This window comes from Nicotiana attenuata, unplaced genomic scaffold, assembly GCF_001879085.1.
Source record: "Nicotiana attenuata strain UT unplaced genomic scaffold, NIATTr2, whole genome shotgun sequence".
Classification (NCBI taxonomy): Eukaryota; Viridiplantae; Streptophyta; class Magnoliopsida; order Solanales; family Solanaceae; genus Nicotiana; species Nicotiana attenuata.
In genome coordinates this window covers 8,805-33,871 of record NW_017675580.1, presented here as the reverse complement: position 1 = coordinate 33,871, position 25,067 = coordinate 8,805, and the positions used below count along the sequence as shown (strand labels likewise).

Below are 25,067 nucleotides of genomic sequence, written 5' to 3'. Positions count from 1 at the left end.
TCATAGACGCTCTATAATCACCGATTTGATGTCTTGCTTGACTGAAAGCGCTCTCCGATGCCGCTGTTGAAGCTTGAATAGTTAAAATGTCGCGGGCCATTCTTGAAAGAACCAGAAAGTATTTTTCTTTGTCCTTCCACCATTGCAAAAGATTAAAGGAGTCGTCAGGATTCACTTCTTCAATTCCCTACGACAAATAAACTTCAAGCTTATTTAGTTGTGAAAAACTATTACTACTAGAACCTTGAGGACCCCTAAACCCCGCCCAAGCACTAAGTGCTCTTACTCCCGCAGTTCTTTTAGATGATTGAGAATCAAAAGAAGAAGGAGTTGGAACCTTTGGTCTAGCATGATTTAATGCAACTTGATAAGTGTCACACCTCCTTTTTTACTACCCTGGAAGGGGTATAAGGGAGTTTTTCCAATTTAAGTGACAATCGAAACGCGATTATTATTTAAGATCAGAGACGCCACTTGGGATAGTTTATGGTGTCCCAAGTTACCGGTTTAGAATCCCGAATCGAGGAGATTTGACTCTGTTTTAATGTCTGCGAAACACAGAAATTCGGGTAAGGAATTCTGTTAACCCGGGAGAAGGTGTTAGGCACTCCCTAGTTTTGTGGTTCTACGGTCGCTTTGATCATACTTGGCTTAATCAAATTGTTTAATTACTCATTATAGAACCTATGTGCATTTGCCCTTTTTAATTAAGACATTATCTTAAAACAGGTCACGCGTACGTGTACCCATTTGTTTGACGCGTCAAAAATTATGTCACACGAACGTGTACACAATTAGTAACGCTTTATTATTATTAAGAAAGTTTGGCTGAAGTGCGCGAGCGCATACTCCGGTTTTATTTTTAGAATCGTAATTATGCCACGCGAACGTGTACACAACCACGATGGTATATTGAACGTGCCTAAAGCAAACTACGAACATCATTTTAAATATCTAAGTCGAAAATTAATACGAGGGCCATAGGGATTCAATTATGAATGGCACACCTCGGCCTAGAGAACTACATTTAATTTAGTGTCCTATTAACAATAATTTTATTATTAAGGAAGTTTGATCGAAGTTGCGCGAACGCATACTCCGTATTGGTTTTTTAGAATCGTAGTTATATCACGCGAATGTGTACACAATCACAATTGTATTTTAACACGTGCCTAAAGGCTTTTCTACGAATATTTATTTTTAACATCTAGGTCATAAAATCAACACGAGGGCCATAGGGATTCAATTATGAATGGGACACCTCGGCCATAGAGTACTACATTTAAATTAGCGGCCTATTAAATTATGGCCACATCTAATATAATGCTTTGGAGATATCAAACCCGCCAACTTAGATTGTATGAGAGAATGGCCAGCTTTTATTAAATCCTTTAACAAAAAGGCCCAAACACAAAGAAATCGTTTGAACAGCGATGTCAACCATGGAAACAGCGTGATACAATAGGGCCAAGCTAGTCGGAGCCTAGACATTATACATTATTCTATTTTTCAATTAATTCACAAACTATAACAAGAGGCTCAAACAACAGCGTGGCAACTAATAACAAAATTTGTCATGCACACCACATTGCTTACTTTAGCGAGAGACTATAACTTCTGCACCTTTAATCCTGTTTTAACCTTTTCATAAACTTTTTCACCATCAAGATATACAACGTCAGGCTTCTATTTATGTCAACATCACACACGTACGTATTAAAGCAGAAGGAATGATATTGACACATTTACAACCCATGATTGTATTCATTTGTTTTCCACGGAATTTCATAGCCTCACAGCTGTATCAATTTCATGAATGAGTGTTAAAGAACCAGTAGATTTATCTTACACTAAGAGGACCTAAAGAATGAGATAAAACCTTTTAAAAGACTGGATGCAATAGCGATAACCAAACTCCAAACATCATTCCCAAACACGCTATATTAAAGATCCAAATAATTCCAACACAGACCCAAAAACCAAAATCACAGTATATGTACACTTGGTTCAGACCTCTAACACTTTTTGCAAGATTCTTAACACAATCAGAATTCAAATCCTAACAACTTTTACACTCTAACGCGGATTTACATCTGCTGATGTGCAAAACAGAAAAGTGACTAGTAGAAGAAAAGATATACAAATTAATAGAACTCTGGAACCAATTACTGAAAAATCGATGCTTAATCATATCAGCTTTAGCACACGCATTGTATATTCACTTCAAATTCTAGGGATTCAAGGAGTACCTGGATACAGCAAAACAAAACCAAAAATGTATTTGTCTTATGGCAGCAAAGCAATAACAGAGAATAGCAATAATCATCAACTTAACAGCTTCAATCTCCAGCCATATTTCAGTTCAAAAGACCAGGAAAAATACCAAGAAAGACCACTCCTAAACCTTTTTAGCCAAAGAAGGAAATCATGCTCAAAACTAGAGTAGTTTTCTTTTTAGGAAAAGACTTTTAGCCATTTCTTTCTTTTGGTATTCTAATCTCTGCCCTAGAATTCAGGGAAATGAGGCTCTTATAGAGGGGTATTACGGCAGCAGAGATTGGTTTTTTCCTTTACTATTACCCCTTCCCCAATTTTCTCTTTTTCAAATCAAACCCAACATTTGAACCTTTTTAGTAAATCAGCCTCTTTTTCCACTTTGCTAGAACCTTCCTAAGTGGTTATGAAAGATTCTTTCTATCCAAATCCCCCAAATACCCTTTATCTTCTGTTATTTACTTTTCAGAAAATACCAACAATCTGGGCCATATAGCCAAACATGCTTAAGTTCCCCCTTGGGCTTCTGTACTAACAAGCCCAAATCGGATCCAAACCAACAACCATAAACGAATTCAACGCAGGTTTAAACAAACAACCTCTAAATTAAACGAGAAATGGATTTTAAAAGGAATACCCAAAAGATAAAAATTTGTTAACACATGCAATTAACCTAATTATTAAGCCATTGTTAAGCTATTGTGAACTAGAAACCAACTTGGACACAGACTTGATAACAAAGGACGGGTCATACCGGCGAGTTTGCTTAAGATTCTGATGAGCCGAAGAGAACCAATAACGAGTCGATTGCAAATCCGGCGAACAAGGATTTTGACTAATGATGGGAATTGTAACATGATCACTAGCCGGAATTTCATCAACGGCTAGTGCTTCATGTTACAATCCTCAACATGCGCCAAGAAGAGGATGTAGTAGAGGCTCTAAATGTCTTGGGCCCTCGATGGTTGTTCGCCCAGAATCCGGACACCATGAACCCAATTGGGATCAAAGCCAATTGAATCCTCCCCTCAAAAGATGAACGATTCAAGTATGCTCAATGTCGAGAAAAGACCAGATTATGAGGAGATTAGACAAAAAGGCGAAAGAGACTCCACTGTGGTTCTTACATCCCTAATATAAGGAAGATGGGTGATTTTTGGAAAGAAATAGAAGTGGATTTGGGGTGAGGGGACGATGGGGGTTGTATGGGCAAGATTTGAGGGACTATGGAGACCAACCGCCGCCACTGGCGATTTTCGGTGGGTGGCGGACGGCGGTGAGATACAAGGGTAAAGGAGATGAACGACTACGGTCCTAGGTTGTAAGTGGGGTATTTAGACATCTTTAAACGAGTTGGAATGAGGCTCTACTGTCCGTTGGATGAGAGAAATGAAGGGCCAGGATTACTTTAAGCTACTTGAACTCAAAACAGCGTAGTATTGCCCTCATACTACGTCGTTTCAAGTGTCTTAGAGGCTGAAGACTTAAACCGTGAAAATGGGCTGGACCAGGTAGACTACACCTTTGGGCTTGTGAATTGAGGGAAATCCGGGTGCAAGTGGCCCAAATTCAACACCTTAAACTAAGCCCTCTTTTTATTTCCTTCTTTTTCCTTTTCTTTTTCTTTTCTTTTCTTTTCTTTTTCCTTTTAAAATTAAAATCCTAAATTATCCTGAGCTGTAACACCAACCAATTTTCCTAAAATTATAAAAATTCCTAAATCCTAAAAAAAGAAAATCAATAATCTTGCATTTAAAAGGTAACAAAATGTAAAATGGGCCATTTTTTTAATTTTCATTCTTTTTCATGCAACAATTAATTAACTAATTAATCCTAAAATATAAAAATACGACCTCAATGCAATTCATGATATTTTTGTATTTTTCATGATTTTAATAAAATTAAATGTGCACAAAAACGCAAACAATTAATAAAATTCTACAAAAATTCCTGAAAATGGCAGATAATTAAGAAAAATCTAGTTTCTTGGGATTTTATAGGAGTAGTTCGTATAGGGCAAAAATCATGTGCTCACAGCTGCCCCTCTTTGCTCGGAAACACGAAGAATTTTCGTGCAAAGATAAAGTGAGTAGAGACGAGTGATTTTTTGCCCGTTTGAATACTCCGTGGGAAGCATTTTTTAAAGATTTGATCGCGCCCTGCTTTCGAGGTTACCTACATATCCTTGGCTATAAAGGAATCAGGTCAGTGTAGTTCGGGAAGTTTTGGTAGCTGGGACTACAGAGAAGCTATGATTTCACTGTTGCTGCTGCTGCTACTGTTTGCTGAACTCCTTATTACACCGAGTCAAAACCAAAAGAAGCTAAACTAAACTATGATCTATGAATTACAAGAATCCTATATACGTATCTTCAAACTTGATCTTGCGGCTTCTGCGGCTCTGTGTTGCATCTTGAGCTGTTGACTCGTACTTCCCAGGTAGCTTCCTTTGTTGCTGACTTGAAATGCATTCTGAAGTGACTTCCCTTGTTTTCCAGGTGGGCACCTGATTGCCAAAACTTGAACTGTCTTCCCTCGAAACGTGAACTATTTTCCCTTGAAACTTGTGTTGTCTTCCTTTCCCATGAAATTTGAACTATTTTACTTCGAAACTGCTTTTCCTTGAAACTTGTGCTGTCTTCCCTTGTTCTCTAGGTGGGCGCCTGATTGCTTAACTTGACTTATTTTCTCTCGAATCTTGAGCTGTTTTCCCTTGTTCTCTAGGTGGACGCCTGATTTCTTAACTTGAACCGTCTTCTTTCGAAACTGCTTTTCCCTTTGAACTGTCTTCCTTTCCCTTGAAATTTGAATTGTTCTCGCTTGTTTTCCAGGTGGGCGCCTGATAGCTGAACTTGAATTGCCTTCCTCTCCCTTGCAACTTGAACTGTTTTCCCTTGTTCTCCAGGTGGGCGCCTGATTGCTTGAATTTCGAACTACCTTCTCTTGAGACTGATTTTCCTTTTAACTGTCTTCCTTTCCCTTGAAATTTGAACTGTTCTCCCTTGTTCTCCAGGTGGGCGCCTGATTGCTTGAACTTCGAACTGCTTTCCTTTCCCTTGAACCTTGCGTTGTCTTCCCTTGTTCTCCAGGTGGGCGCCTGATTGCTTGAACTTGAACTGCTTTCTCTTATGACTGCCTTTCGCTTAAACTATATTCCCTTGTTCTTCAGGTGGGCGCCTGAATACTGAACTCGACCTGTTTTCCTTGAACTTGTGTCGTATTCCCTTGTTCTCCAGGTGGGCGCCTGATTTCTTAACTTGAACTGCCTTCCTCTGAAACTTGAACTGCTTTCCCTTGTTCTCCATGTAGGCGCCTGATTGCTAAACCTGAACTGCTTTCTTCTTGAGACTGTTTTTTCTTTGAACTATCTTCCCTTGTTCTCCAGGTGGGCGCCTGATTGCCGAAACTTGAACATTCTTCCCTTGTTCTCCAGGTGGGCGCCTGACTGCCGAAACTCAAACTGCTTTCCCTTGAAACTTGAGCTGCTTTCCCTTGTTCTCCAGGTGGGCGCCTAATTGCTGGACTCGAATCCTCTTCTCTTGTTACTTGAAACTGTTTTCCCTTAAACTTGAGTTGTTTTCCCTTGTTCTCCAGGAGGGCGCCTGATTGCAACAAAACAGACAAAACAAAAGAAATTTTTCTGCCCCAGTTTGATATTGGGAACATCTGTGAGTGTTAACCGACTCTTGTTATCAAAATCAGTTCTAAGCTAAATTCCCATATCCTGAAAATTTCAGTCCAAGTCTCATCTTCAAAAGTGAAAACTTAAATGCTGAATTATACCTCCCAAAAGAAAAACTCTCGTGAAACCTGGTCACTTGCGAGGGTCTCAAAACTTACTAAATCCCGTTATCCAGGAGAGTACTGAAAACTTATGGCCGAGCCTGTCTGGCACCTGTTTTCTTCACGGAGGGTTTCTCCGGAACAAACAAAATTTCCTGCCCCTGTTTCAATCAAAGAAAAATCTTGTCAGTTTGAAAATGCGGTGGTTAGTTTGCGGCATTCTTGCTGAGGGTGGACTTTCCACTATTGTGCTTTGTGCTGCTCAACTGCATCCAACCGGCAAGGAATTGTTTCACCTTCTGATTGAACCTTAACCAAGGAACCCTGAGTGCCCTATACTCAACCTGCTATTTTATCATTTCTGGCTTTCCAACCTGAATCTCTGTACTCCTTCCCATAATTCACGAAACCACTTGATTACCTGAAACTCGGCTACACCTTATTTTTCATTGTGCATCATACTATTTCTGGCATGTTGTGGCCGCACTTTGCTTTGTGCAATTTGGAAGTTGGTAATAAGCTTTGCAATCCCTTCTTGTTGGCTTAGCAAGGCTATCATCGGAAAAAGCCTTAGAGAAAGTAAACCCAAAAAGGAGATGAAATTCAATGACTTCGAGAGTTATGAATAAAGAAGAAAATTCGAAGCAGGAAGACTGTTTGAGGAAGAAAAGGAAAAAGGACTTATCTGGGTGAGGCTGCTGGCATCAATGATCATGACAGGCACTTTGGATTAATCAGCCTAGTCCATTCAGTCAATCACCTTTCAGTCCTCACAATTTATGCCTGGGGTCCCCATGATCCAATTCCTTTGCAAAGTCAACCACCTTACTTGGCTTGCGGCGCCCTGAAGGGTTTTCACCAGCCAACCTCTCTCATTTGTTCATCTCTCAAACTCACCGTCGCCAGTGGCGTAGCAGGATTTTTATAAGTGGTGTCACTATTTCTAGTAAGAGGCCCGTAACAGTCAAAAAATATTTTGGAGCCAAGGGAGTTCGAACTCAAGACCTCTTACATCAAACTTGAAGTTATCAACCACTAGACTACTGAGCTGTTTTGTTGCAAGTGGTGTCACTTTTAGTGCTTTTATCTTATATTTCTGTATTACTTATTATTTTTATATATATATAAATAGTAAAAAAATTCGACGAAGCGGATAAATCTGCCCCTGACCGTCGCCTTACGATGCCCGTGAGGGTTTTCACCAATAAGACTCTCTCATTTAAATTTCTCTCAACTTTCCGTCGCCTTATGGTGCCCGTGAGGGTTTTCACTAATAAGACTCTCTCATTTATTCATTTTTCCTGCGCAGAACGGAGCTTTGCCCCTGATATGAATCATACCTCTAACTTGCTTGACTTGGCATCCCTCAAAGATTGATCGGAAGGTCTTTCTTTGGACCGTAATGTGAGCTTTTGGATAGGGTTAGAAAGAAAGGATATCATAAAGGCTCAAACAACTTGAATGGGTTCAAAATTACAACTTTTTGAATCAGATCTTTTACAAAATCGCAACTTCTGCCCCAGTTTCTTTGCTTGGGGGCTTTGCATTTTATTTTGATGGGACCGAACCGTGAGGCTGCCTGCATTTACGTAAAAGGAATCAGGTCGAACGTAGTTCATGACATAGGAGTTGCTTTGTTTTTGTACTTTTCTCTTTTTCTTTTCTTCTTTCTCTCTCTTCTTTTTTTTTTCTTTCTCTCTTTTTTTTCTTTTTTTTCTTTTTTTCTCTTTTTTTCTCTTCTTCTTCTTTTTTTTTCTTTTTTTTTTCATTTTTCTCTTTATTCTCTTTGTCTCTTCTCTCTTCTCTTCTTTTTCGTTTTCTCTCTCTTTATCTTCTGTATCTGTGTTTCTGATCTTTGCTACTGATTCCAAAAGAGGGGTATGAAAGAAAGCAAATAAGGCTCAAAGGGATAACAATGGATAAAGTGTTTAGATAGCAAAATAAAATGCCTTCGTCATTTCAATCTTCAAAACATGCCAAGTACAAATGAACACAATTTAAACCAAAGAAATCATACATAATATCTTTTGACCGCATCAGAATTGATAGCCATGTCTACACACTTGCCTTCTATATCTATTAAATACAAAGCACTATTGGACAACACTCTCGTTACCACGAATGGCCACTGCCAATTTGGGGCAAACTTGCCTTTCGCTTCCGCCTGATGTGGAAGGATACGTTTCAATACCAACTGACCCACTTCAAATTTCCGGGGACGCACCTTCTTGTTGTATGCTCTTGCCATTCTCTTTTGATACAACTGGCCGTGACATACTGCCACCAGTCTTTTCTCATCAATCAGACTTAATTGCTCCAACCGGGTTTTGACCCACTCCTCATCATCAATCTCTGCTTCAGCAACAATTCGAAGGGATGGAATCTCAACCTCCGCGGGTATCACTGCCTCAGTACCATATACCAACAAATAAGGAGTTGCACCTACTGAAGTGCGAACAGTAGTGTGATAACCCAGTAAGGCAAAAGGCAACTTTTCATGCCATTGCCTAGAACCTTGCACCATTTTTCGAAGTATCTTCTTTATGTTCTTGTTAGCTGCCTCAACCGCTCCATTTGCCTTGGGATGATACGGAGTGGAATTTCGATGCATAATCTTGAACTGCTGGCATACTTCCTTCATCAAATGACTGTTAAGATTTGCGCCATTGTCCATGATAATTACCTTTGAAATTCCAAACCGACAAATGATGTTTGAATGAACAAACTCAACCACTGCTTTCTTGGTCACAGATTTGAAAGTCATAGCCTCAACCCATTAGTTAAATAATCGATGGCCACCAGAATTAACCTGTGCCCACTTGATGCTGCTGGCTCAATTGGTCCGATGGCATCCATGCCCCAAGCAACAAAGGGCCAAGGTGCGGACATTGTGTGCAATTCATATGGGGGAGAATGGATCAAATCACGGTGCACCTGGCATTGATGACACTTTCGCACAAAGCTGGTGCAATCTCGCTCCATGGTGAGCCAATGATAGCCTGCTCAAAGAATTTTCTTTACCAGAACATACCCACTCATATGGGGGCCACAAACTCCCGAGTGTACTTCGGTCATGATAGCCGTGGATTGCTTAGCATCTATGCATCTCAACAATCCAAGATCTGGAGTTCTTTTGTACAAAACTTCTCCACTTAAGAAAATCCACTTGCCAAACGTCGAATTGTTCTCTTTTGATCTCATGTGGCTTCTACCGGATATACCCCCATCCCGATGTATTCCCTGATATCATGGAACCACGGCTCACCATCGAGTTCTTCTTCCATCATGTTACAGTAAGCATGCTGATCACGGGCCTGAATATGCAAAGGGTCGATATAAGCCTTATCTGGATGATGTAACATTGATGCCAGGGTAGCCAAGGCATCAACAACCTCATTATGGATCCTAGGGGTGCCTGAACTCCACTGATCTGAACCGCTGACAAAGATCCTGCAGACATTGTCGGTATGGTATGAGCTTCAAATCTCGAGTCTCCCATTCTCCCTGAATCTGGTGTACTAACAGATCTGAATCTCTCAAAACCAACACTTCCTGGACTCTGATGTCCACAACTAACCTTAAACCCAGAATGCATGCTTCGTACTCAGCCATGTTGTTGGTGCAATAGAAACGAAGTTGAGCTGTGACAGGGTAGTGGTGCCCTGTTTCAGAAATGAGCACAACTCCTATCCAACACCTTTCATGTTAGCAGCCCCATCAAAGAAAAGTTTCCAACCGGGCTTCTCATCCTGCTCGACCTCCTCGATATGCATTATCTTTTCATCAGGAAAATAAGTCTTCAGCGGCTCATATTCTTCATCCACCAGGTTTTCGGCCAAATTATCGACCAAAGCTTGGGCTTTCATTGCCGTCCGAGTCACATATACGATATCAAATTCTGTGAGCAAAATCTGCCACTTTGCGAGTCTTCCTGTGGGCATAGGCTTCTGGAAAATATACTTTAAAGGATCCAAGCGAGAAATGAGGTAAGTAGTGTAGGAAGACAGATAATGCTTCAACTTCTACGCTACCCAAGTCAGGGCGCAACATTTCCTTTCCAGGGGGTATACTTAACCTTATAGGATGTGAACTTCTTGCTGAAATAATAGATAGACTGCTCTTTCCTGCCAGTGATGTCATGTTGACCCAACACTGTAACGACCCGATAGGCCGTTTGGAGCTTTTGCACTTTTCTCGCTAGTTTTCGGGCATGACTTGCCCCGTGTGATGTATTACGACTCATGTAAATCGTTAGTTTTGATTTTCAGGGTAATCGAAATGAATTTGGAAGAACAGTTCCCAGTTTGAAGCTCGAAATTTGAAATGTTTGACCAAGATTTGACTTATTAGTATATGATCTCGGATCGGAATTTTTATAATTTGGTTAGCTCCGTTAAAATTTGGAACTTAGGAGTGTGATCGGAATGCATTTTGGAAGTCCGTGGAAGGTTCAGGCTCGAATTGGCGAAATTAAGATTTTGGCATTTTCCGGTTGATAGGTGAGATTTTGATATAGATGTCGGAATGAAATTTCGGAAGTTGCAGTAGTTCCGTTATGTCATTTGGGATGTGTGTGCAAAATTTTAGGTTATTCGGACGTGGTTTGGTTGGGTTTTTGATCAAAAGCAAAATTTGGAAGATTTTTGAGAGCTTGGCTTAAATCCGATGTGTTTTGGATGATTTGATGTTGTTTGAGGTGTTTGGAAGATTGGAACAAGTTTGAATAAGGTATTGGGATATGTTTGTGCTTTTGTTTGAGGTCCCGGGGGCCTCGGGGTGATTTCGGGTGGTCAACGAAGAAGTTGAAATTTTGTTGCAGCAGCTGAAATTTGCTGCTTCTGGTATTTTCGCACCTGCGGAGTGGGGGGCGCAGGTGCGGCGCCGCATAAGCGGAGGAACTGGCCGCAGAAGCAAAAGGGGGGCCTGATAAGCAGTGACCGCAGAAGCGGTAAGGGTGACCGCATTTGCGATGTCGCAGATGCGGGAAATGTATCGCATATGCGATTTTGGTAATTTAAGTGAGGACCGTAGATGCGGTGGTCTTGACTGCAGATGCGATACCGCGGAAGCGGAATTTGGGCCGCAGATGCGGAAATGTCTGGGCAGAAAGTATATATTGCACCCTTCGCGATTTTGTGACGACCCAAAGGGTTATCACCTGTATTCCTACTCCTCTGTATTTCTGAGGCCGTGAAAACTTCACTTGGGGGTTGCCTCGAGTTTGTGTGCGCAGTCCGGGCGTGTAGCCGGAACGTTTAAATATGAATTTGTGAGAAAAATAATAAAAATTTTGATGTTTTAATTGATTAAGTTTGACTTCGGTCAACTTTTTGGGCAAACGGACCCGGACTCGTGATTCGACAGTCCCGGAGGGTCCGTAGGAAAATATGAGACTTGGGGGTGTGCCCTGAATCAAATTCTGAGGTCCCGAGTCCGAGGAATGAATTTTTACGTAAAATTGTTTTCTGAAAATAATTAAAGAATTGAAAAGTGTTATTTGTTTAGAAGACTGTGCTGTTGGGCTCGTATTTTGGTTTCGACACCCGGCACAAGTCTTAAATATGAGTTAAGTAATTGATGTGAAGTTTGGTTAGATTTGGACGTCATTTGACGTGTTTTGAGCTAGAAGCAGTAAAATTTGATGTTTCATGGAAATTGGAAGGAAATCATGGGTCTTGAGGCCTAATTCGATGTTGTTTTGGCGATTTGATCGCACGGATGATTCCGTAGGATGTTTTTGGAGTTATGTGCATGTTTGGTTTGGAGCCCCGAGGGCTCGGGTGAGTTTTGAGTGGGTCCCGGGAGGGTCTTAGACTTAAAAGTATTAGAAATTTGCAGGTCCAGGTGTTGCAGGCTCCCAGCGCGGCCGCGGTCATTTCCGCGCGGTCCGCGCTGGAAGCCGCGCGGCCGCGGTGCATTTCTGTGCGGTCCGCGTGGCTAGGTTCAGAGGACCAGTGAATTCTAGGTCGACCAGCGCGGCCGCGCACCAAATTGGGGGGAAGTAGAAGTAAGATACTTGAATGAGGAAAAAAAACTATGTATGGTATTTAAGTGGAGAAGGGTAGAGGGGCAGGCCCATCAGGATGCAGTTGGTCCTAAAAGTTAGCCTAGACAGGTTTCTCGGTCATAAAAAAAGATACTGGAATGAGAAAAAATAGCATTGTGTTGTTACTGTCGGTAAAAGCTGATAAAGTTTCTTTTGTTTTATGGGTGGGGGGTGGTGAACAACCCTTTAAGCTAATTTTGAAGGAATCTAGCTTTATTTTCGGGGTGGGGGTGGGTGGGGTGGATGGGTGGGTTATAGAGTCATATGGCTGCAGTAGGTACTAGAATGTGCAAATGTAAAGAAACGAGTTGTATGGTGTGATATTTTACTCTACCTGTCATTAGTACCAATGTCATGTGGTTTTGTTAACATGCTTTTTAAAAAACTAGGTAATCGGATAAGATGAGAGTGACAACATATTGATTCTTGAAAACTAATCAAAGCAAGACTTTGAGTTTATGTGTTTGAGTCACGTGCCAACTGCTTCGCGATTTACCAATTATTTCTTATTGACGTACTTGATCCGTAATACACCTTGTTGTTAGGGTTTTAAAGTTTGTACACGTTACAGTTTGAGGGTAAATGTGATTTGTTTGGGTTGGAAATGGAATTGTATTTGGCCTTTAATTTTGCTGATTTCCAAGTTAGATGTCTTTTCTTAAATTTCTAACCAATAATTTCTTTGTTTCCTTGTCCGAATGCCAGTTGCTGGCTCGGAGGGATGTTTAGAAAAATTTCATTCAGATTTTACTTGTGCATTACATCTGTGTATTCTCAACTTGAAGGATACATGCAAAGAGGAGGTATCTGTCAAGTTAGAGGATGAAGTATTTCTTGATGCAAAAAATGGGGATGTCTCTCTTTTATCTGAATCCATGGCGAAGGAAGAGGAAAACTTGATGAAAGCACGTGTAAAGGAGGAAGAAGTAAATGAGCCCAAAGAGGCCCCCAACTTGAATGACCTTCAATTTAGTAAGTTGGACGAGCTTCTTACACAGACCCAGCTTTATTCAGAGTTCCTGCTGGAGAAGATGGATAACATCACAGTGGTATATCCTTGTTTCCATGAAGAATCTTGACTGTTGAGTGCGAAAAGTCGTCACTACTTTGCTAACACAGTTCATTTCTGCATTTTCACTAGCAAAATGGAGTGGAAGATGAAGAAGAAAGTGGTAACGACAAGAAGAGGGGTCGTGGCACAAAAAGAAAGGCGTCCACAAGTTATAATAATGTATTNGAAGGGTCATTCCGTGCCATGTTTTGATTATATTTGCACGAAGGGTCATTCTGTGCCATGTTTTGATTATACTTGCACGAAGGGTCATTTCGTGCCATGTTTTGATTATATTTGCACGAAGGGTCATTCTGTGCCATGTTTTGATTATACTTGCATGAAGGGTCATTCCGTGCCATGTTTTGATTATTAATGCACGAAGGGACATTCCGTGCTCTGATTTGATTATAATTGCACGAAGGATCATTCCGTGTCATGATATGAGAGTTATGTGAGGGAAAGCACGAAGGGTGATGCCGTGCACTTTATTTGATTGCTTTTGGTGAGAATGAGAGTAAAAGCACGAAGGTTGATGCCGTGCAACTATTGATTTTTTTCTGCTCTCATTAATTGTTGTTATTGCCCTGTTTCTTACTTAAATTGTTGACTTTACATCCGGACTGTACTCTCCCATAGTATGCTTCCCTCCCTCTTAATTGTTTAATTTTCTTTGTTCTTCCCTTTTATTGCATATATATATATATATTGTCTGCACAGGTTGGTTTGGTAGTCCGGTCTAGCCTCGTCACTACTTCGTCGGGGTTAGGCCAACCAGCACATGGGGTCGGTTGTGCTGATACTACACTTCTGTGCTCTTTTGCACAGATCCCGGTACCGAAGCAGCTTTTGGACCACTGCAGTAGGATATTGATCGGGAGCTGACTTCAGTCCAGGGACTTACGAGGGAGCCTAGCTGGCGTTCGCAGGCCGGAGTCCCTTTCTATGTTTTCAGTTTGTTTTCATTGTACCGAGACAGACATTTAGGCATTTTCTATTCAGACTTGTTTGTAGCACTCTTTAGTAGTTAGTGAGGTAGCGACTCCAGTCTTGGGTAGAGAAATATTAAACTTCCGCATATTGGGCTTTCAGTTATTTATGTTTTTAAAAGATTTCCGCATTTATTTGAAGACTCGTTGTTTTATTATTGTTGTGCTGTTATCCGAAAATGTTTAAATGTTTGGCTTGCCTAGCTCCGTTAGTGGGCGCTATTACGACTCCCGATGGTGGGAAATCCGGGTCGTGACAGATTTTGAGAGGGTTTTCACCATATTCCATCCGGGAGGAAGCTTGGGAGAGCTAATTGAAGAGGGAATTCAACATGGAGGTAAGATTTGGACCCTAAACTTGTTTCTATGATGAATTTTAACATTTGTAAGCTTGAAATCCATGGAAAATCAGTAGCAAAAATGGGTAATTAGGGCTTGAGATTTAAGAGACCTTTGAGCGGGGATTTGAGAGGTCATTTGAGGTCCGATTTTGATGTTCTTGATATGTATGAACTCGTGAGAGGATGAGGATTCCATTGATGTTAATTTTATCGGATTTCGAGATGTGGGCCTAGGGTCCGAGTTTGAGCAATTTCGGGATTTTGATGTTAAATTGGCTATTTTCGAGTGGGCTTCGTTCTCTTAGCATATTTTAATGATTATGTACTGATTGTGGCTGATTCGGAGCATCCGGAGGTCGATTAGTGCGGGCGAGACATCGCGGGCTAGAGTTTGGACCGGATCGAGGTAAGTAATGATTATAAAGGATGCTGTGAGGGTTTGAAACCCCGGATTGCACATCGTAGTGCTATATTGAGGTGAGGCACACGCTTGATGACGAGCGTGGGGTCGTGCACTATTGGGGACTGTGACTTGGTCCGTCCCGATTGATGATTTTACCGCATATTTGACTGAAATCTATTTGTTATCATCATTAATTGGGCCGAATGCCATATTTGGGCTTCGTGCCAACTATTTGGACCCTTCGGGGATCTTTGTTGATATTTCCTCACTGTTTTGACTTTATACTTGAACTCAGTCATGTTATTTTCTACTGTTTTCAAAACTCAGCCATGTTCACTCAGTTTTAGTACTCAAATGATATTTAAATGATGTTTTGGGCTGAGAAACATTGTTTTACTGTTGCCCGAGAGGCTTATGTGATTTTTGACTGAGTAAGGCCGAGGGCCTGTATTGTGAGGATACCTCTTGTGTCGGGCTGCACGCAGCAGCGGTGATACACTGATTTTGATTATGAGGCCGAGGGCCTGAGATTGTACGCCACGAGGTGGCTTGATATTGATATGAGGTCGAGAGCCTGTTTATGATGCCATGAGATGGCTTGTTATTGCGCTTGGGCCGTAAGGGGCCCCTCCAGGAGTCTGCACACCCCCAGTGAGTGAGGGTACCCATTGTGATGTGAGATATAACCCGAGGGCTGGTATTGTTCTATGTGATTGCCCGAAGGGCTGATATTGTTCCATGTGATTGCCTGAGGGGCTGGTACTGTTCTGAGATATTGCCCGAGGGGCAGATTTGTTGACATGGTGCCCGAGGGGCAAACCTTATGTGCTTATCTTTCTTATTTGCCTGTCATTTACCTGTTTAATTGTGTATTTATGCCCGAGGGGCGGATTTTTGTGCTTATCTGCACTAGTTGTTCTGCATTCATTTGCGTAACTATTCAAAAGGTCATTTTCAAAGAAGTTCAAACTGAGCTAAGATGTTTAAAGGGATTTTACAGCTTCACTGCTTCTTACTGGTTTTTGAACTACTTTTATACAGCATGTTGATGCACTTTTCGTGATTTCTTATCACTCAGTCTTTATTTATGATTATTACTCACTGAGTTGAAAGTACTCACTTTACTCCCTGCACCTTATGTGCAGATTCAGGTATTTTTTTGGACCCGGTAACGGGTATTGGTTGATCGGAGGCAGAATCATCGGAGTTTAGCAAGGTAGCTGCCGGCGTTCGCAGCATTGCTTTCCCCCCTCTTTATACTATTAGACTCTACTTAGTACATTTCAGACTTGGTCAGTTGTATTTGGACCTTAGTAGATTCTCATGACTAGTGACACCCCGGTTTGGGCTGTGTTTGGGTTGTACTTCCGCATTTTTATTGACATTATCCGCTACTTAATATTATTAGATCATGTTTTAGATTGCATTATGTTGTTTAACTGTTTAAAAAGCTAAATTGGGTTTAGTTGGCTGGCCTTTTCTTCATGAGAGGCGCCATCACGACCGGGTTTGGCAAATAGGGTCGTGACAAACACACAGCCAAATGAATTATCCAAGACCGTCAAATAAAGAATCAAAGGTCTCTCGGGCTCCAGCGGGACCAACACAGGATCTTATCGAATGCTTCTTGGCACTCATCGGTCCACTTGACCGCAACATCCTTCTTTAACAACTTGAAGATGGGCTCACAGGTTGTCGTCAATTGAGCAATAAACCCGCTGATGTAATTTAACCTCCCTAACAGACTCATCAACTCAGTCTTGTTCTTTGGCGGTGGTAATTCCTGGATAGCTTTGATTTTTGATGGATCCAACGCGATGCCCCGCCGACTGACTATGAAGCCTAACAACTTGCCCCATGGAACACCAAATGCACACTTTGCAGGGTTGAGCTTAAGATTGTACCTGCGGAGCCTCTGGAAAAAATTTCTCAGGTCCCTGACGTGGTCAGACTGCTTCCTGGACTTTATGATTACATTATCCACGTAGACCTCAATCTCCTTGTGTATCATGTCGTGGAATATGGTAGACATTGCCCTCATGTAAGTTGCCGCAGCATTTTTCAAACCAAACGGCATGACCCGGTAGCAATATGTTCCCCATGGCGTGATAAATGCCGTCTTTTCCGCATCTTCCTCATCCATTCAGATCTGATGATATCCCGCATAGCAATCCACAAAAGACCCAATCTCATGCTTGGCACAATTATCAATCAAAATGTGGATATTTGGCAACGGGAAGTTATCCTTTGGACTTGATTTGTTGAGGTCATGGTAATCAACACATACTCTGGTCTTACCATCTTTCTTTGGTACAGGCACAACATTAGCTAACCACGTGGGATACCGCGTGACTCGAATGACCTTTTCATCAAGCTGCTTCGTGACTTCTTCTTTGATCTTCACACTCATGTCAGTCTTAAACTTCCTTAATTTCTGCTTGACGGGAGGGAAAGTTGGATCAGTTGGTAATTTGTGGACCACCAAGTCGGTACTCAAGCCCGGCATGTCATCATACGACCATGCAAAAAATATCCTTGTATTCAAACAGTGCTTTGATTATTTCTTCCCTGATCTGGGGTTCGAGATGGACACTTATCTTGGTTTCTCTGACATTATCTGGATCTCCTAAATTGATTGCTTCGGTTTCATTCAAATTAGGCTTGGGTTTTTCTTCAAAATGATTTAATTCTTTACCGACTTCCTCAAGTTCCTCATCCTCATCATATTCTGTTTCATCATCACTCTCTATTTCTTGGATTATTATTTCAGAATTAGACTGACTTTTAAGACTTGTCCGAAGATTTCTCATGCATGTCATGTCATTAAAACCAGCATAAAAAGAACTATACAAAGAAGAAAAGAAAACAAAAGTAAAAACTATCAGGAATGATGAAAAAAGGGAAATTGCATTTCATTGAAAATAAAGGATAATAGGGTTTGTACATCAAACAAGCGAGAAAATAAAAATCTGGGTCACAACCCTGGAATGACCCAGATAGAAAGAAAAACAAAGCAAACTACCAAAACTCCCTCCGGGTAGGGAGAGGAGTAGCCTTCCAATTGTTAAGCTTTACTTTCGGCCCGACAAACTGCACATCTGCTTTGCTGGAACTTTCTCCAACTTCTACCATGTTCACATCATCAAACAAACTCTGGAACCTTTCAATTAAATCTTCATCAACGTCAACCACTGGATTTGGAATTGCTGTCACTGGGCGCTTCATGGCACCGCGCTTGACAAATGACCTGGAGAGACGCAGGATAGGCTTCGGAAGTGCCCATGCCTTCTGTTTCAACATTCTGGCCCTTTTCACGTCTGTCGCTGTGGGTTTGAATCCAAGACCAAATGTATCCAAGTTTTTTTTTGGCAGAGACACTGGCTGCACGATACCTTGTAAAGAAGCGCCCAGGCCTTTGCCTGGCACAAAACCATTCTTCAGCATTTCAGATGCCACCATGACAGATGCGGAGGCTAACTTTGGAGTTGGAATACATTTTCCTTTTGGAACCTTCTCAACTGGCACTGTTTTAGAAACCTGGTAGACCCAAGGCCCTTGATCATCTTCGACCTTAATGAATGGGACGGAGACATCATTGTAAGCAACCGAGCTCTCATCACCATGCACGACAATCTCCTGTCTGTCCCACTCAAATTTGACCATCTGGTGCAAAGAGGACGGGACTACTTTGGCTGCATGTATCCAGGGCTGACCCAACAGCAAATTGTAAGATACGGACACATCCAACACCTGGAACTCCATGGTGAATTCAACCGGTCCTATTGTCAATTCAAGCACTATATCACCAATCGAATCTTTTCCTCCACCGTTAAAACCTCGAACACATATATTGTTCTTATGGACCCTTTCAGTATCAATCTTCAACTTGTGCAAAGTGGAGAGAGGGCAAATGTTTGCACTGGAACCATTATCCACCATTACCCTAGTGACCACAGAATCTTCACACTTTACTGTAAAATAAAGAGCTCTATTCCACAGACAACTCTTCATCAGAGAAAGTGACCCTGTTCACCTCAAATATCTTATTAGCAATCTTCTCCAAATGGTTTACTGTGATTTTGTCGGGGACATGAGCTTCGTTCAAAATTTTCATCAGAGCCCGACGATGCTCGTCTAAATGGATCAGCAATGATAGCAAGGAAATCTGAGCAGGATTCTTCCTCAACTGCTCCACGATGGAGTAATCTTGCACTTTCATTTTTCTCAAAAACTCCTCCGCTTCTTCTTCAGTAACTGCTTTCTTTACTAGAACTGGACTATCTCTGAGTGTTTAGCTTTCCCTAACTCTTCCGGGGCAAAGAATCTACCCGAATGAGTTAATCCCTAGGCCTCATTGACTTCTTCTTTCACTTCCTTCCCCTTATAGGTTACTATCACCCGTTCATAGCTCCATGGGATAGCCTTAGTGTTGATTACCGGGAACTGGGTTACAGGCTTGATGATGACATGTCCGTACCGGCACCCTCCACAATTATGATAGGCTTATTTGCCAACCCGGGCACGGTCACCTTTGACTTTTCTTGCTTTTCTACAGCATCAACTGGGGATCTCTTCTCAACTACCACAGATGGTTCACCATTCGTCATGCTCAACTTGTTCACTGATCCTTCAACCATTGGTTTTGTGACAATTGTTTCCTTGACCGTCTTGGCCTCACTAGACCGAATCATCATAGCAAATTATGATGGCTTCTTGGGTTCCCCCTCCTTGTGTACTATCTCGATCATGTTTGTTTCATCATGAGTTGGCAATGGGTTCTGATTGATGTTGGGTGCTTTCGAAGTTTGGACCACAATCTGGTTTGTGTCAATGAGCTCTTGGATGGCATTTTTCAAGTGCCAGCACTTTTCCGTATCATGCCACGGAGTACCAGAACAGTATGACAGCTCAAGGAGTAATCAAGATTCTTTGGAGGAGGGTTTGGCAATTTCGACTCAATTGGCCTCAGCACATCCAACTGCCTCAATCTCTGGAACAGGCTAGTATAAGTCTCCCCCAACGGGGTGAAAGCTTTCTTCCGTTGCAACCTCTCATTTCTAAACACTGGTTTGGGCCGGAAGTGTAACACCCCGTAAGTTCGGCTTAGGTATGAATGAGTTAAATGAGTGGTAAGGGTATATTTTGAACATGTGAAGTCCCATCGGGATGATTATGGGTAAAATAGTTGTTTCAAAATCAAGATGGAAAGTGAGGTGCATAAGATTTGACAAAATCAACTAAGTTTGCAGAAGGTCTGTCTTCCAGCAGGTTTTAGTGAAAATGTGTAAGGAATTTGGGAAAACTCAAAGCATGAAAGTTGTAGGCCTTTGAAATATCTTTCCAATGAAATATTATGGAGCCCAAACGGATCTATGTGCAAAACGTTATGTGCGTTTTACAGAACAGTATGCGATATACGCGCCCGGTAGCGCGCCCATAGCGCGACCGCGCTAATTTTGAGGCAGTGTTACTGCCGTTTAGAGCGGTCAGTAGCGCGGGCAGGTCTCCAGGTGTGCGAGCGCGCTCGTGGGGGGTCTTTTTAAAGCCATATTTCGTCCCCCACAGCCCCAAAACATAAAAACTTACTCTAGAAAGGAGAACTCTCAAAAACCTAACTCCTTAAGGGTCCTTCCACCACCCAAGGTAAGTTCTAACGGTGATTCTAAGTTAATTTCAATTTCCCAACATCTTACTAACATGGGTAAACCCTCCATATCATTAGATATTCGATTGGGACATCGTTGTTGAGAGAAGGAACCCTAGAACTCGAATTCAAGGGGATTGAACTTCAAAAAGGTAATGTCTTCACCCTCTAATTGATTCTAGCATTGGATTAATGATTATAGACTCTAGTTCATGAGATATGATTTGATGGGTTTGATAGAAAATCATGAACGGTTATAGGTTTGGGGTGTTGATTGTTGATTATTGGTTAAGGGTGTTGTTTACCTTATGGGTGATAAAGAATGATGTTGATTATAACCATTTGAGACTTCTGAATTTATCTAGGAGCAACATAATGGATTATCGGGTGTAGAGACACCATTAATAAAGACTATGAAGCTTTATGTCACCAAGTATTTGAGAAAATGCTTAAGTGACCAAAACATGAGAATTATTGCTAATATGGAATCCCTTTGACTTGTATTGATATAGATTAAAGTTGAAAGGGGTGGCGAATGTTGCATTACGCTCAAGAGCAGGAAGTTAAGGTATGTGAGGCTAACTCTCTATGTTTGGGAATTTTAATGATTCTCCCTACACTACGTTTCTTTTACGACGTTTCAATTGCCTCAGAAATATAGTTAAGGCTAGTTCCTTGAATAGTTGCAGAACTTCTATTCTTTAGCTTCATAACTCGTTCACCACTTTCATTCTGAATGTTGTGAGCTCAGTGCGTATTCAATATAGACTTGGGTTTGATGCCCCCGAGTCTTAGTATAGATTACTCAGTATGCCATAAACAGTTGAAGTTTCAGTGTTCATAATCAGTTCAAGAATACATGTCTCAGTCTAGTCCCATTAGTATTCCAGTATTATGTAACTCAGTGTGATCCAATATTCCAGTATTATGTAACTCAGTGTGATCCAGTATTCCAGTATTATGTAACTCAGTGTGATCCAGTATTCCAGTATTATGTAACTCAGTGTGATCCAGTATTCCAGTATCATGTAACTCAGTGTGATTCAGTATTTCATTATCATGTATTGCAGTTTGATTCTCAGTTCCTGAATGTTGAACACCTGTATTTGGGCCTGAGGCCACAGTTTATGCTTTATGCATCTTTGGGCCTGAGGCCGCAGTTTATGCTTTATGCATTTTGGACCTGAGGTCGAAGTTATGTATACGTATACTTGGGCCCGAGGCCGCAGTTGTGCACATATATATATATATTAGGCCTGAGGCTGCAGTTTAATATTCAGATAAACAGGTTGTTCACCATTCAGAAGAGGGAGTATTCATATCCTTACTTCCTTTATTCAGTTCAGTTATCAGTTATCACTTATCTTTTCAGTTATTAGTTCAGTTATCAGTTATCAATTATCTTTTCAGTTATCAGTTCGGTTACCAGTTCTCACTTCAGTTTCAGTTTCAATAGTTATCATTTCAGTTATCAGCTTAGTTTCAGTTTCAGTATTTATAATTCTTTCTTTTAGTTTCTTTACATAACAGTACAATTCAAATGTACTGACGTCCCTTTTGCCGGGGGCCTGCATCTCACAATGCAGGTAATGATTTACAGGTTGATGATCCAGAGCGCTAGGATTCTCGTACCAGCTGTTTAGTGATCCCCAGTTCTTTCGGGGCATTATCATTACTTTACAGTCTTTCAATATTTACAGGCAGTCAGTGTTTTCAGTACTTCATTAGAGGCTTCATAGACTAGAGTAACAGCTAGACAGAGTCACAGCTTTTCATGTTAAGCAATATTGGCTACAGATATGTTTCAGACTTTATTAGTGTTTCCACACTTTGATTTTTATCATTCAGACTTTTAGTATACCAGCATGTGTTAGTTTATCTTCCGCATTTAGTATGTTATGATATCACATGTTGATTCAGCCAGCCAGTTGGTTCGCTGGGTCACATGTAGTCAGGCACCGAGTGCCGTGTTACGTCCAGGCTCAGGTTCAGGATGTGATAGGAAGCCTGGACCTGTAGGATTACAGTAGGCTCGCGGAGGTGGGTAAGCATTTTGTGGAGCTGGGTGGGTGTTTTGTAGGTTTGGGGCACGCCACTGTGGGTCAGAGGGAGGTTGAGTGTATGATTGGGCGTGGTGGACAGAAATCTGAGGGTATGGTGATGGGAAGAATGTTGGGGTGGATTATATGGAGTTTGGGTGTAGGTTCGGTGATGGAGTCGAGGCTGGGTATAATGGTGTGACGGCCCCCCCGGTCCAAACCATGATCCTGAATCAAGTGTTGCTACTTCTTCTTTCGTCTCCTTTCCGATCACTCCTCCGGTACCATTCTGGATGGCTTGGGTGGTTGCTTTGATGCCGAGTAGCTCATGAATTTGCTCGACTTAAGCCCTTCTTCCACCATGTCACCCATATTTACTACCTCGTTGAAAGACTTGCCTATGGGCGATATCAGATGGCCAAAGTATGTAGGCTCCAGAGCTTGCAGAAAATACTCCACCATTTCATTTTCCTCTATCGGATGGTTGACTCTTGCCGCTTGTTCTCTCCAGCGAAAGCCATATTCTTTGAAACTTTCTCTTGGTTTCTTCTCTATCTTAGTCAGGGACAAACGATCTGGGACGATCTCTATGTTATACTGGAAGTGTCGTGCAAATGCTTGGGCTAAATCATCCCAAGTATACCATCTGCTGTGATCTTGGTGTGTGTACCATTCTAACACCACGCCACTCAGACTCTGGCTGAAGTATGCCATTAACAACTCATCTCTTCCACCAGCTCCTCTCATTTTACTGCAGAATCCCCTCAAGTGGGCCACTGGGTCTCCGTGCCCGTCATACAGGTCAAATTTAGGCATCTTGAATCCCACAGGCAACTGAACATCAGGAAATAGACACAAATCTTTGTAGGCTACCCTCACCTGGCCTCCCAATCCCTGCATGTTTATGAACGATTGTTCCAGGCTTCTTACCTTTCTGAACATCTCCTCCTGTTCCGAGTTTTTAGGTGATTTCTCAGTCTCAACAGGGAGGTCGAAACGAGGAGTATAAGAGTGATGATCTGGGGCCATGAAAGTAGGCTCTGGGGGATAGTACTGATTATCTTGGGTCTGGAATAATGGCTCACTGGAGGATCGATGGAGTGTAACTGGCGGGGGTGCTACGAAAACAGGGGTGGTTGGTGGAGGAGGGTATGGGATCGTTTTGGCTGGTGGTGCTTGTGGGGTTTGGGAGGTGGTACCCTGATAATGGTGATAGTGGGTGAAACCTGGTGCATTTTGTAGGGATGAATCAGTAGCAGGAGGTTCTTGGGATTGAGCTAATGGTGGGATGAAAGCGGGGTTGGCAGGGTATGATGGTGGGGGATGCCCTTTCACCCATGCTTGGTACATTTCGGCCATCTGATGTTTCAACTCGTATAGTTCCTCTTTCAGATTAACCTCAGACTCTTCCCCCTCTCTTGACGGATCAATAACACTTGCGTCCAATTCTTGGCTGGCCATGATCAACTTGTTCTTAGACCTAGTGTTGTACAGGTGGGTTGCCAGAATGCCGATCAAACTAACCACCTACCGTACTTGATGACAACAAGCAAACATGTTAGCGATTAGGAGCTTAACAGGTAGGCAACCGCACGTTGTGGATGCAATGCACCTAAACAGTTAACCATTTTTACTATGCATTTGCACGGCTGCTTGCTTCATCCCGGCTTTCATTTTTGCATTTTTCTTTCTCTCTTTCTTTCATTCCCACCTTTTCTTTGCTCGATTCTTGTCTTTCCTCTTTTATTCTCGCATTTTTCCTCTCTTGTTTTGCCATTATTACTTTCCCCTCGATTTATTTCCACTCTTTTTTTTTCATTTTATGGTTATGATCGAATCCTATGTGGATTGCCTACGTATCATGACGCCGCATGAATCAGACCAAGCACAGTTCAGGGGATAGATAAATAAATAAAATAAAAAACACATTTTCTTTTCTTCAAATTTTATAAAATAAAACAAAACATCCTGATTACAACGACTTCCCTACAGACTTAAACATTTTCAGAAACTAAACAAGACTCAAAATGGACCGACAGACTCTAAAGAAATTGCAACACAGACTCGAAAAATAAAATCAAGAGTACATAAGTGCTTCTATGCTGCTCCAGTTGGCCTTGCTGCGGGCCTATGTGCCAGGTCTTCTTGAAGTTGAAACAAGTCATCCATGATCTGTTGGACAAAAATCATAACTGAAGTGAAGAACATGGACTGGGTCATGTCCTCACACTCGTTGCATTTCATCACAAAGTAGTCCGTAATCCTCCTAACCCTTTCCCTGATAATACCCTTTTCTTGTAGCAATCGTCCAATCTGCTGAGATCAGGCCCCTAAAACTTGTTCGGCAGTATGATTTTGCTCTTGAAGTTGCTGCAGGTCCTTTTCTAACTGCGACATCAGGGCATAGCAATGTTCCCTTTTTGCTTTGAAATCTCTTGCCTGCTTGGTCGCTTCACTTTCAAGGACATTGATTCTTTTCTTTAGACCCACCATTCCT

The 25,067-nt window shown here is 41.7% G+C and overlaps 1 protein-coding gene across 1 annotated transcript; it reads left to right on the top strand.

The window, feature by feature from the left end:
* Positions 1-11,026: 11,026 nt before the first annotated feature.
* Positions 11,027-13,367, top strand: LOC109220217 (ATP-dependent DNA helicase DDM1-like). The gene is made up of 3 exons (XM_019384677.1): positions 11,027-11,153; positions 12,809-13,152; positions 13,245-13,367. The coding sequence occupies exons 1-3, from the start codon at positions 11,027-11,029 to the stop codon at positions 13,365-13,367; spliced, it is 594 nt and encodes a 197-aa protein (XP_019240222.1).
* The last annotated feature ends 11,700 nt before the right edge of the window (positions 13,368-25,067 follow it).